Source organism: Durio zibethinus, unplaced genomic scaffold (genome assembly GCF_047325235.1).
Source record: "Durio zibethinus cultivar Kanyao isolate XHJ-2024 unplaced genomic scaffold, ASM4732523v1 HiC_scaffold_30, whole genome shotgun sequence".
Lineage (NCBI taxonomy): Eukaryota > Viridiplantae > Streptophyta > Magnoliopsida > Malvales > Malvaceae > Durio > Durio zibethinus.
This window is the reverse complement of record NW_028322653.1, coordinates 1,924,557-1,938,514: the sequence shown is the minus strand read 5'-3', so window position 1 is coordinate 1,938,514 and position 13,958 is coordinate 1,924,557. Positions and strand designations below refer to the sequence as shown.

General features: G+C 45.9%; 1 protein-coding gene across 1 annotated transcript in view; it reads left to right on the top strand.

Annotated features, from left to right (window-relative positions):
* The first annotated feature begins 5,945 nt into the window (after positions 1-5,945).
* The window catches only part of LOC149510566 (cytochrome c biogenesis CcmF C-terminal-like mitochondrial protein), a 29,391-nt gene continuing 21,378 nt past the window's right edge, over positions 5,946-13,958 (top strand). The window contains 4 exon segments of the mRNA XM_089757568.1: positions 5,946-6,826; positions 6,926-7,070; positions 7,145-7,300; positions 7,472-13,958. The exon segment at positions 7,472-13,958 is cut by the window's right edge and continues 21,378 nt beyond it. Coding sequence (XP_089613694.1) covers positions 5,946-6,826; positions 6,926-7,070; positions 7,145-7,300; positions 7,472-8,269 — 1,980 coding nt within the window. The 3' untranslated portion in view covers positions 8,270-13,958.

Here is a 13,958-nt window from a genome sequence, read left to right as displayed (position 1 = left end):
GAACGCAAAATGAGGGACACTGCTTTCAGGTCCATTCCCTTGCTTTGCTCCCTTTCAAGCCACGATTGCCTGCCCCACCGCCCCAACTAAGTTCCACCTTTGAGTCAAAGCACATCGGCCTATCATTGTTCAGTACCTATGTACGTCTCGTAGGCTATTGAACCTGCTTCATTCAACTCTCATATAGTTTCCCATTAAAGTATGGAAAGTGTTCCGTGAGTTCATGCTTTGATGGTTGCAGGCGATTCAGAATATGTAGCCACAAGCCGTCTATCTTTCCCGTTGATGCGGGGAGGATACGTAATCGGAATCTGTCAACGAACTGTGCAATATTCCTATTGTCCTTCCATTCCAATTGTCCTTTCCTTACATTTTCAGTTCCATTACATGGGGTTCGACCCGGTTGACTCACGTGGTGTCTCGCACCAATCTCAAGAAAGTCTAGAAGATGTCAATCGACGATATCTCTAGATTAAAAGAGATTAGACCAAAGGAGACTTGATCGGAAGGCGTGGGTTCTCCCACTGAATCGAAAGGAAAAGGAATAGACCGACCGCAAAGTAAACTTCCACTGCTTATCTATAGTCTTCCATGTATTATCCAGAGGCTTACCTTGGGACTTATTCACTTGCTGGATTTACCTTGCCTACTGAAAAATATACTGATGGAAACGGGGCTGCGCTATGATATTTTCTATTTTAAGAGGCCCTTCAAATCGTTATCTCGTTGGATTTCCTGATCGAACCGAAAAGGGGACTTATGGACTGGGCTTAGGAGATTATATAGGCGAATAAAGCATAAAATAGTATTCTTACAAAGCCTATTAATTAAAGTCTTCCTCATAAAGTAAGGTAAATCCATATCTCTACCAGGGGAGAAGATATAAGGACATAAACTCTACCTTCAACTAATTTCATAGTAAAAGAAAGAAGTTGAATTACCCAGTGATTGGTCTAATTAGACCTGGTCAAGCAGCGGGGTAGAGGAAATGGTCAACTCATCAGGCTCATGACCTGAAGATCGCAGGTTCGAATCCTGCCCCCGCCTAATCACTTGAGATGCTGGGGGTGCCCTAACTCAGTCCTGTGAGTAATGTACTCCTTTCTCAAAGAAAGCCTGGTGTTGATTGATCAGTAAGGCCCCCGGCAAATGTGGAACTCAAGGCCGGACCTTCCAATCAACAGTAATCGTCCGGCCGAGGGCGTTAAGCAGAGTTGAAAGGGCTTTTTAGAACTTCATTTGAGGATGGTGGTGCATCCCTTGAGCGCTCCATCAATCAGTTCTTTGACGCTCCGGTAGTTATGAGTAACTGGAAGCAGGACCGAAAAGATGAAAATCTTGTAAGGTTTGGCTTATTATGGAAAGTCTATGACTTAGTAGCTCAAAGAGGGTTAGACTTGTTGTTGCCAATACTTGAATAGTTTCCTAGTCCGGTTTCGGGCTATTTGATTGGAGGTAATGGAAGTGACCGCAATTGATTAGTATCTGCTTTAGGTACTAACCAACCTAAAGCTGATAGGGGGGTAGTTTATCCTGGTGTCGTGAGACATCAGAAGTCTACCTCTCACACTACCATTCGATAGTTGACAGTTTGAGCTATTTCATCAGATGTAAATGCAAGCGATTTTGGTGATGTGATAGAGGCGACTAACTTTCCAAAAAGTCTTTCTTCTTTCGGTTCGGTTTGCTTTACACGCTGAACTGACCTTTCCTTACTGGTGTCCGGAAGGTGAGCTTCGAAAGAAAGATTGGAATTGAGATTGTATTTCGGGACAAAAGTTGCTGCTAGCGGCTGAAGCCCCAGCTTTTAGTAAGGTTATACCCGCTTTTGGAGGTGCGGTAGAGAAGCTACTCTTAGCTACAGGCTGGCAAGGGACATCGGTTTAAGCTCTCTCAATGGGTAGCTCATTTCATTGGCTACCTAGCTCATATGGAATAGGTCTCTGACTTGATCCTGTCTGCAGTCGTGGATCACCCAAATCAATTATCCGAATACCAAGACTCCTGGTATAGCTGGCCAGTAGCCCTTTTATAGGTGTGAATAATTCAATAAAGAAAGAATCCAATCTTGCTCTCACATACACTGGTATATATGCGAATCCTGCTACTCCAACTTTCGTTGTTATAGGAGATAGCTTCGGTTTTCTTTCTCTCTACTCTTTCTTTTCACTCCAGATCTATGGGATAGCTCGGATCATTGCTTTAGATCAAGTGCAGGCTCGTGGTTCGCCTGTTCGCTAATCTTCCTATAGCAGGGGGATGAACCAACAACGAAGGCTTACCTTTTCGAGAAGAGATCTATTTTTATCTTTATGTCGTGTAAACTTTGTTATTTGTTTATTAATCGAGAATTTCTTTTTTTCGTATATAAAGGAAAGACCTTGGCGCTTGAGAGGACGAATAGCCCACTTCTTAGGGGGATCAAGCACTGTTAGGAAAGGCGACAACGAGGAAAAGAGGAGGTTACCTCTTTTTTGTTTTTCTTTGAGATCGGACTTATCCTTTGCCTATGGTGTGATTGACGGAAGTAGTCTATCTGTCCGCCAATGGGAAGCTTTGGAAGCAACAAAATAGAACTGAATTTGAATGTGATTAAATGACTGAAGAAGCGCTCCACTATGGCCGATTCAATAGTTTGTCCTAGCTCCCTGCAAACAAGGGAAGAATGTTCGGTTTGGGTAAGCTCTTTTCGAACAGGTTATTTCGGTAAAGAGGGAGACAAAGCCTTTTCACTTCAACTAATCGTTGATTGCAGGTAAGCCTGAAGCTTTGAGACGGCTGATGTCGGTATTGTGTAGGGCAGTAGGTCGGGGCCTGAGCCCCCCCAAACTAAAAGGGGAAAAGGGAGGGGCCTTAGAGGGAAGCCTATCAAAGAAAGAAGAAGCTAAGCAGACTGACAGCGCCCAGAGCTCGTTAGTTAGGTTCTGATGCTACGAAAAGGAATCAACCTAGGACTCCATTTTCGAATAAGAAGCATTTCCGGGGCTTCAGCCTTTGATGGACAAAAGGGCTAAAGTCACAGCTTCAGAAGTCAGTTTTCATCACCTTACAATCCCTGGTTTTTCTAATCTGACTTTATTCAAGAAAATCTTTCTTCTCTGTTGGCCACCACGTTTCGGGGGGGGCTACAGAGGTGAGGTAGCAGTAGGAGCAGTGGGCGGTTTACCTTTCTACCCTAGAGGTAAATTAAAGCATCTATCGGTATGAATACGAAATGACTTTTCTTCTCTATGGCCTTCGCTTCCAAGACTACTTTCTTTTTTGATTTCGCTCCCTACTCTCGGTTACGAAGAGGGCGGAATAGAGCTAATTGCAACTTCTTCTATAGCTGCCGATCCACCAGGAAATGCTGCTTTGCCTTCAACGCTTGGAAAAGATTTTCTATTTCGAATTCGAGTTGTTCAGTCAGTGTAAGGCACCCAGTGATGCTAGGCTAGGGCCGTTAAGAGCACTTTTCTGGTTCGTGATGCACCGGTTCCACCTTACAACGTTTGGTACGACATATATAAAAATTATCTCTCCACTCCAAAAAGGAAGTTCAGATATTGATAGGAAATGGGGGTGGAGCTGAACAAGAAGTGAAATAGAACATATAGCGGAAAAGGGGATACTATATTGTGCCACATCTTTCTTTATGAGATTCCCTATTCAGTCAGGAAAGACACCACCCCTGCCGGAGTTGAGCTTTCTCCTCTCGAGTTAAAGACCCTATGTTGATCGCTCGAACCGAGCTTGGGCGCCTGCCTCCACTACAAGAGGTGGCAGAACGTCTTTTTTTTATAGAAGAAAAAATTCCCGATCTAAATCAACTCTATACGGATCTCATAAATCATGGCACAGAAAGGTTACCCTTTTCCCAAGCTCTTGACTTAGTGCTATCGTAAGTAGGTTAGAATTTGTGTTTTCTTTTCACCAGTCGTTACGAGAATTCTCAACTTGAGATGTATGAAGGTGCAAAATCAATGGGTGCCTCCACTGCCCTTTTCTTCTATTATGAAATTTATTCAATTTATAGTTCGAGGTAAGGATCACTCCTAATTGCTAAGAGGAAAGCCTCTCTTCTATACGATATACCAACCAAGGGAATCCCGGATGGGATAGATGAATAGGTTGTAGGTCGGAAGGCCAAGAAAGATAGCCGTTCCATACACTAGCAAGTTGTTGCATGCCTGATAGAGCAGGGTTTCCGGGTATCCGGGTGGCTCACCATTCCCGACTGTCTAAGGGTCAATGGCTTTTGCTTTCTAAAGTGTAAGTACCCCCTCACCCGGCTCACTTCTGCTCTTTGCCTAAGTCTCCTACTAGTGGGCGCCCTAAAGGAATCATTCCTCGTGGTTGAGCCCCGCCCCCTTTAGGGTACCGTAGGCCCTCCAATTGACTTTGCCTTTTATTGAGTTAGTTTCCCCGCTCACCCTAAGGAATTCTCTTTCTTTCCTTTTCCTTGAGCCATTCTGATATCATTGGAAGCGGAAATGCCGCTACGCCCCTTGCTAAGTGCAAAAGGCTTTTTGTCGGTCGCCGAGAGCTGGAGTTCATCCAATGCAGCCCTTCTCAACTATACGATACACCAACGTCCGATTCTGTGCTTAAGGTTGCTCGGGCTTCCTGCTTGCTTAGATTGAGAAAAAGGGAAACTACCTTATCCAATAAGATAAGAAAGATCAGTTAGTCAAGGAATCCAGAGAGTGAAGAGAGTGAGGGTTAAGCCACTAGTGGCTGAGATTAAGTCAATTAAGTGAAGTCCGCTGGGATTCTTTCTTAGATAAGATATAGATTGTTGGGACTTTCATCCACGACTGGAACTCCGCCATATTTGATTAGTAAAGTCGCTTTTAGGCCTTTTCTTGCATGCAAAGAATTAGATTCAGCCTGGTCCCTCGGTCAACCTTCTGTCCCGCCCCCTCAAAGGGAGCCAATCTTTCTTATTTGATAAACATGTGTTAAGCATATTGCTTTTTGCTTTTCGCTGACAGTGCGGTTGTCTTTTTCTCGCAATAAGATTAAAGCTCCCTGCCATCTCACGAATTGGATTTGAACCAATATCTGCCCTATCGGGCTACTTCCCTGTTTGTCGATCGCGATCCCACCCACCCTTCTTACCAAATGTTTAGCCATCATCGCTACCTTTTTTAATAAGATCGGCTATGCGCTCAGCCATTTCGTTCTTTGAAAGCCCGGATACCTCCTCATTGGAATACGCCGACCTTTCCTTCTCTGCCTCCCGACGAATAAAATTGACAATAGATTGCCAACACGATTTCAAAAAGTCAAACATAGTGCGTTGGTTCATTCTTTGATTGCTCTGCTCCCCCCCTTTAATGAAGAGAGACTGATTCTGACTATCCCAATTCAGGAAATCACTGCTTGGGTTGGTCCAACCGAGAAAGACATGGGAGGTTTTGGGCGTAAAAGTTTATTTATTTACGATATATACGGTATAAAAGATGAAAGCCCGGTTCTCTTTGTCTTCGAGCTTTCATGAATTATATTCTTAATGCGTCTTTGTTATAACATTAAGTTAGAATTGTAAATTGCATCAATAAGTCGTCTATATGGAACGCTGCGGTGCGTTCCATAGTTTTCAATATCACTCAGGTGTCTTGCGTATGTGGATTCAGACAAAGTGGTCCCTCGCGGATAGAAGAGGAACCCCCTTATCTGATGTCTGTTGTTTAAGAGAGACTCCCTCGAATAACCGTCGGACAAGAGAGCAATTTCTATCTTTTTTTCAATCTGGAGCTGGGCGGAGAACTATGAGAGTTTGCTTTTGTTTTATGTTTCTAAGAGCAGTCTGTCTGATCAAATAAGGGATCAGACCGCTCCTGGTGTTCGAACTAGTCATTAATGGTCGGCTTCATTGGTATCCTTTCGGTATGCATTGCGAACACTTTCAGTTTTAGCGTCTTATCTTCTTTAGAGAAGTGAAACTCGAACGGATAGAGCTGATGGTCCAACTACATAACTTTTTCTTTTTTATTATTTTTATGGTCGTGCCTCGTGGCACGGCAGCACCCGTACTATTGAAATGGTTCGTCAGTAGAGATGTTTCCACGGGTGCCCCTTTTTCCAATGGTACTCTAATTCCTATTCCTATCTCTTCATTCCCTCTTTTGGTCTATCTACATTCCAGGAAATTCATACGCTCCATGGACAGAGCAAAAAGTGGAGTCTTGGTCAGAGCAAGCCGCCCTATTCAATTACCAGACATAATTGGGAGAAGCTCATCCGAAACTAGAGCTAGAAACGCCTTATTTCCTTTCGTTCCTGTTCTTCATTTTCTTCTTCTCGAATCCAAGGGGGACTTCTCATATTTAGAATCTTTCTGCGGTGTGCTCCGTTTACTATTCTTTCGTACTTTCTTCTTTTTACCACGCGATAGGTCAGCGAAGCATGAACGGGCGCGGAGAAGGAAACGCCAAACACTTCGGCCTAACGGGAATGAGCAACGACGAAATGACAAGATGAGGTGCTCCGGGCACCCCCCTTTAGAAAGAAGGGTCGAAGGTTTTGGGCCTGTAGCTTTCCCCGTCCCCCCTTCGTCGGGTGGTGCTTGTGTAGGGGATATGCCACCAGAAATCGGGCTTGAAGCTCTTGCCTTACCAACGAGCCGACAGCTGATGGCTATGGCTGTTGGTCACGACTACTACCAAAAAGCTCCAATGAAGATGAATATTTCACATGGGGGAGTGTGCATCTGTATGTTGGGTGTTCTTCTGTCGTGCGACCCGGCGGCTTATGTGCGACCTGTGGCCCACGCCTCCTATTTGTTCAGGGCGGGCGGCGTGAACTCTGATTCGATTCGGGTATTCAATCCCGCCGCTGAGATGCTCAGTTGACTCCTTAACCTTGATAGGAAGATGGCTTATTCAATAATTCGTGCATAAGGGTAAGGAACTTTGGATGAACTAATGCGAATGGGTGTAAGCCTCGCTGCTCGGAAACACCCAGTGCTGACCACACTGAGAGACACGAAAGCGCAGGTAACGCCAATTGGCGAAGTGGCGTTAAGCATCCCTAGCGGTACGAAAAGAGAGGTCGTGATGATATCATCTACGTCCGTACCGCTCCTCGTGGAGTAGATCCCGCATCCGACCAAGTCTTTGACCAGGGAACGGGGGAATTCCCACTACCGCTGGCAGGCCAGCCGGGCCGTGAGCGCGGTGGGAACGGGCTTCCCAAAAAGCCAGCCCCGGGCCGGGGTCAGCATAGAATGAAGGGGACGGCCCTAATGTTGTGTTGGCAAAGCCAACTTCTTGGGTTGCGGGCGGAGAAGAGCGGACGTGGGGACTCGGGTCGGGGCGCAGCGTAATGTTGAGAGCCATTCCATTTAGGGCGAGACAAAATGGGCGGGCACGAGCGGTCTGGTGTCCGAGCCAATTGGTCAGACGACGACTACTTCACTTATTAGATTAGTATTAGCCGCCTATCCCGGAATGAAATGAGATAAAATAGAAAGAACGCGAAGCGCTAGCGCTATAGGATCGGTTTTTTGGGGGGGGATAAGCTCGCTTCTTCACAAGCTTATCCCCGCCCCGACCGGCAGCTGCTGGGTCTCCCCATCTCTCCTAAACTTCCCCCGGTCTTCGGCCCGAGCTGTATGAGGCAGAAACTCGTCCCACGTACGGTTCGGAGGCCGAGCCCCACCCCAGCAGTAATGGTGCGGTTTAGGTCAACTAACACAAAGAAGATACAGTTCACTCAACGATTGCCTTTGGGTTCCGAACTCCATATGGGGAAGGAGCGTTGTTGTTTGCGAGGTCTCGATCATTTACATGCACCCACTTTTCATTCCATTTGTGGGAATTTGATGATCTATAAACCGTCCCTAACGAACGATCGGCTCATGTTTGAGCATGATGAATCACTTCGTGCCGACCCGTTGCTAATAAACTTTCCGGCCTCATATGAGAATGGAAAACTGGAGCATTTTCTGCATCGGTGGATGAAGAATCGTAAACATAAGAATTTCTGGTTAACCATGTTCCCAGAAAAAAGATACTTTCGAGAAACGACGAGCACGACTGAAGTGGCTATACATACAAATCTATTTACGGATCTATATGCTTCGATTGGAACTGGAAGTGGAAGAACTGGAGGCTGGTATACCACCATAATGAAACTGCCTTTTCTTTTTTTTATTTGGATCGGATTTATGTTGGCTTCGTTGGGAGGCTCGCGTAGTTTGTTACGTCAGCTCCAAAAGGATAAGTTGCGTTGGAATCGAGAAAGTTCCGTGGAGTTCATAATTGCATAAAAGGAGTCAAAGTAGTGGCTGCGGCGCGTCGAGGCACTTCTTTGACGGTCCCCGTCCGCCCGGCCTGCCGCCCCGCTCTGAAGAATTCATGGGCCTAAGGCGGGCGAGACAAAATGGGCGGGCACTACTAACCAAGCCAAGCCTAGTTCTCGCCGATAAGCGCTGGTAGCTTGCTTCCAAGCCTTGCCTTATATAATAGTTGTGGCCATGGCCCGAAGGAGCCTTAAGCGCTTGTACAATGCTCAAGTCAAGGCTCTGGGCAACGAGTAGGATGGAGCCTTGACTTTCTATTATATTAGTAAAGCGTGCCATATATATTGAGGGAAGGGAAAAGGGGTCTCTTTCCTCGCCCGATTGTAGAGGTCGATCCCCTATCACCTTCGGTGCCCCCTTGTGGTCCTTCTCTTTAGCTTTTCCTCGGCCTTTAGAGCTAGTTGATAGGCCACTTTCCACATCTGATGCATCGAGATTTCATCTTGGATTTAGAACCTCAAGCCCTATCAAGCAAGCAAGGGATTCTGCGTCGGATTCGTTCAAGCCATTGCGAATAAACAATTGGTAGAACTCTGCAACTTTTTTTTGTTGGAGTAGGGGCTTTCTTGTACGCTTCTCTCCCTCCTATCCTTTAAAGCGAAGTGAAACCTTTGGAACAAGCTTTGGGTCTAATGTTCGGGTAGAAATGAATCCTGCAACCTCGATCGCATCTTGTCCCATGTACTTCCCTTTGCCTTTCCGCTCACGCCTTGCTTGGACTTGATCCCACCAAATTGAGGCTTTCCCGTGCTCTTCCGAAAGAAGCATCTGGAAATGACTTGTCATGGGCTTATGCGAGGAAGAATGATTTGCGCGGGAAAAATTCTTGTGCTTATGTGGATGGGTCGCTCAATTTCCCAAGACTAGAGAATCCTACAAAAGATGAAAAGTGCAACGCTTCAAATGGGATGACTTGTTTACTTCCTTTGAGCCTCATATACACCGTCACCCCTTTTTCGACTGCTAAAGATTAAAAAAAAAAGGAATCTTGATTCTCAGGATGATTCTTCACCTTTCTATCAGTTGCAACATGAAGAACATGCCTTAGCTTATAGGTAAAATAAAGAAAGAAGTGTGCTATACTATTTCTTTTATTACCGAAGGCTTAGGCTTCTATGGGACCAGCCGAACATGCTTCGGGACATCGACCCTATGGTCAGAATCTTCAATCTGGAAGCTCTGCTGGTGCATCAGGCCAACGAAACATGTCCAAGATTGCCACTATTGCAAGAAGCCGGGTCACATGATTGCAGACTCTCGAAAGCGGCAGAATGCAAACTCTCGTCGACAGTCAGACACAGCTCATCTTGCCGCTCTCCCAGAGACGCCTACTGAATCGGAAACTTTCCAATCCCCTTACTCCATAGGGCCTCTGAAGCATTACTTCTATGATCTTAGGAGCACTCCCACGCCCGACACAGATAGTTTTACCCCACGACAGCGGAAGCAGATTCAGAGGTTGAATCCGTCTTGTCATATCTCTTCCTCCTCTGCAACAGGTATTTGCTCCCCCTTATGCTTACAACATAGGGGGCTGCTTACTTTCTTCGGGTGCATCGAAGAATATGACTGGTGATTCTTCACTTCTTTCTTCTCTTCGTTCTCTATCGTTGTTCCTTATTGTTTAAACTGCAAACTCCGAGCAATTCCCTCTAACTAGTCTTGGTACTCTCTCTCGTTATCATCGAATATGCTCTGCTCTTTTTCATCTTTCTGTTCTCAGTGGCTTGAAAAAAAAAAATGCAACTATTCACTTCTCTCCTACCTCCTGTCTTGTAGAGGATCATGCGAGAGGCCTTATTACGTAAGGGATTGATTGGGAAGGACCGTAGAGTTGGCAAGCTCTCTTTTTGAGAAACTTCGTTTACCTTTTCTGGTGTTGTTTTCTCTACTCCCCTTTTTTTGTTGTGGCATCGTAGATTAGGACATGTCTCCAGCCCAAGACAACGATATTTTATTTCTACTGGAATGTTGGGGTCTGTACCTAACATTGAGATTTCTACTTGTATGGGTTGCAAGCTGAGAAAAGACTCGGCCCTTCCTTTAAACATATTAAAGACGCTTTTTCGACTTCTTTTTTTGATCTTGTGTCCGAAACCCATTCTGCCTCTCTGTTATCGAAAGGAGGCCGTATATGTCATTTTTGACAGAAGAATGAAAAAATTGACTAAAATCAAGGTTTTCCGTTCTTCTTCTTGAGGTGAATATATCTCCGCTGCCTTCCGAACTCTGCTTGCTTCAACTCACTTCATTTACAAAGCGCTTTCCCAACGATCCTGCCCCCACACTCCTCAGCAGAATGGAGTTGCCGAGCGGAAGCATCGCCATATATTGGAGACAGCTCGCTCTCTCTTGCTCTCCGCTTCTGTCCCTAGTCAATTTTTGGCTGAAGCTGTTTTGACTGCTGTATATTTTTTGAACCGAATACCTTCCTCTGTTATCTCCGGCCTGTCTCTTTTTGAGAGAAAATTTGCTACCCCGCCGGACTATGAAGAGCTTCGAGTCTATCGGGAGAGGATGTGGTGGTAACCCCCGCGGCTTCGTCTAGAGCCGGGCGTCCAGCCGTGTAGGAAGACTCACCCTAGCCACTATAGTATAGCGACCCCGCCCCCAACTCTAGCTGAGAAGCACCCTCCATCCACTTTCCCTTTTCCGCGTGCCCAAAAGCCCGCCCGCCTGGTTTATGAGCCCCTTTCCGATTCCCTCACCCAATCTCATGAGAAGCAAGCCCAGCGGGCCCTGCCTTAACCTGTCCCCGGGCAGCCAGCCCTCACCAGGCTGCTGGGCATTGCTAAATGCTCCGACACGAAGCAAGCTCTCCCGAATACGACAGATGCGGAAGTGGCTAAAAAAGTCGGAAGAAGAAAGTAGTTGGACAACTGTATGCACGAGGGTACAAACGTATTCTGGGAATTGGCAACATTGACAGAAAGGGGAAGAAAAGGGGGTAGGAATAAACTTTTTTAGGTTTAGCTATACTAAAGTAAGTTGTCGGCCTAACCTTCGGTTCCCGTAACTAAGTTTTTCTTTCTTTCTTTTTATGTACTTTTTCTTACAACATTTAGACTTTCTTACTTTTTTTGAAGTGTGGGGTTATTATATTATTTTAATAAATAATAGATATAGAATATTCTATATCTATCTATCAACAATAAGAAAATCATTTTCTTTTTTCTAATTGTTCATTCCTGGGAAGAGGAAGAAGCAGATAGAGCAAAGGCCCCCTTTCCGTCCGCTCTTCCCGAAGTGAGCAAATTGCATGTAGAGATCCGTAGGGGCTTATAGTTTAATTGGTTGAAACGTACCGCTCATAACGGTTATATTGTAGGTTCGAGCCCTACTAAGCCTACCACCCCTTCTCTTCACCCGATAGTTGGCAGGCGAAGTCCCCGCCACCCTGCAGATCTCAATCTAGCGACGGCACCTGGAACCACACTGCTGCCGCTGCCCTTCGGGCACGCCTCCTACGCTTACCAGTCACCTACGCTCTTGCAGCATGCCCCCTTCGGGCAATACGACTTTCGTAATACGCGAAGCAGCTGAGCGATAGCTCTTCGATCGCTATATTCTCGCGATGGCGAAGGATCGAAGATCTTCGCGAGACGGCCCATGAATCAATCTCGAGAATCGAGCATGGGGCTTGAAGACCCTACCGCATTCCGGCCCCGGGGCCTTCAATTGGTCCTTTCTCTCTTCTCTTTTACCAGTGAGTGGTGAGTTTCCTTTCGTTGTAGGTACCTCTTGGATTCGGAGTTTGTTCCAACATCTGCCACACGTGAGATCCTGATCGTCTTTCTCCCAGTGTTGTTGCCTGCTGGGGGAAGGAAAGTGGGGTTTCCTACCAGGGCCGGAGAAGGTCAAACTCTGGGTCTGGGCGGGCTGCCAGGTTTCGCCTACGCTACGGTTTCACAAGATTGAACCTTTTTTGTTCAACCGAAGTTAAGGAGTTCCAGAGCACGAGGGAATGGGCTCTCATTCCCGGGACCGCCTCGTCTATGTACTCGGCCCCCCCGATTGCTTGAAGATGCGCGCGCGATACGATAAAGGGCCCCAGGGTTGGAACCAATGAAAAGCCAGGGTAGAGCCTCGGAGCCGGCCCAAGCGAAGATCGGCACTCGATTGAGGAGCAGCCCGCCAAAGGGAAAGTCGTGGAGCCGGCAGACCGGGAGGTTACAATTTCAGTTTTCCTCTTTCCATTTCCGGGAGTGAATGTAGGAAGTGCAGATGGTGGAGATGGTGTGAACATTCAACCAAAGGCGTCTTGGAGATCGACAATAGCGTTGCATTGCGGCCATCCCAGTTCAAGCTACGTATGGCTGGCGTACAACCTACGGGCTTCTTAGCCAAAAAAAAACAACAAAAAAGGATGCCTGGTTTGGTACCTTTAGTCCAATCTTAGACAAAGAGAAAGGAGGATATGAAGCACTGCTGGGTAGACCATGGTCCCAACCAGGGTGGTTCATGACTAGGCTAATAAAAAAAAGTCTCAAGCAGGGAAACGCGGGATGGAAGGCGGAAAAGGCTTGGCTTTGTTTCACAGAACTAAGGAAATTTCGTTTCCGTAGTGGTGATGCTGATATATATATATGCAAGATCGAAGACGCGATTCGCGCGGGTCCGCTTTTTTTTTGTTGATAGCAAGGAGGCGATTTGTTCGCTGGGCGATTCCGCTAGCCAAATCGCACTAATGCAATTCATTCGCCCTACTATCCTACAGAGCAATTCAAACTCTTAGTAAGAGCTAGGGCGACTCATTCTATTCTCTTTGAGGTCAGGTAAGTAAAGCGTCTAGCTTAGGGGGGCGCGTCCAATCGCTGAAAGGCCTTGGTGATTCTCCAATTTGGTAATCTGAAGATAGAAAACCACAATGATTCCAAACTGAACTTCAATCAATAGTCTCGTATCCATGCTGCCCCGACTCCAAACTCGATGTTTGTTAACTAAGCGGGACATTCCCAAACTCCTTCTTATCAAACCCCTTTCTCGTTCCCTTGTACAGCCTTGACCAGGCAGTTTTCATTATGTGTTCTTTGCAGTGTCTAGGGAGGTTAGGAGTGAGTTAAGCCAATGCGTACAAATAGACAGACCAGGTTCATCCTTTTATGTTGAGGTCAGTGCAAGTCTGTCTATGATGTTGAGTCTAGGTGGTGTTGAAGCTGGCTTATTCATGCTAGTCATCTTAGAGCTATGAGTCAAAACAATGTTCACCAACTCTTCCATAGTAATCTTGTTCATATTCTACTATCGAAAAAGCTTTTCAAATATGAGTTTAAATTGTTATATTAAAGTGTTTTGTCTCTTCCCAAGGTAGCATTGCCGAGCGGGCGATCCCTATCTTGTTTATCCAGCTAGCTTTTCTCCGTGGTACTCAAATTCTATTTGTGAGAGCTCGGCTACTTTTTTTGAAAGGACCTTAAAGCATTCTCAATAAAAATGCCTATCTATAAAGCGCTGAGTTGAAGAGGGAACAAGTCCCACAGAGAGATGATAAGTGAGGGAAAAAGTGAAATTTAAATCTCTTCTGGAATGGAAGACCCCCCATCCACTGACTACAAGACTGTAGCCTAACACCCAAGTTAGCCTGACGGTCAGCTAAATGAGTCGCTTCCCTCTTCACATGAAAGATTTTAACTCAATATATATTGATAAAAGTTTTCTCAGGATAAAGCAT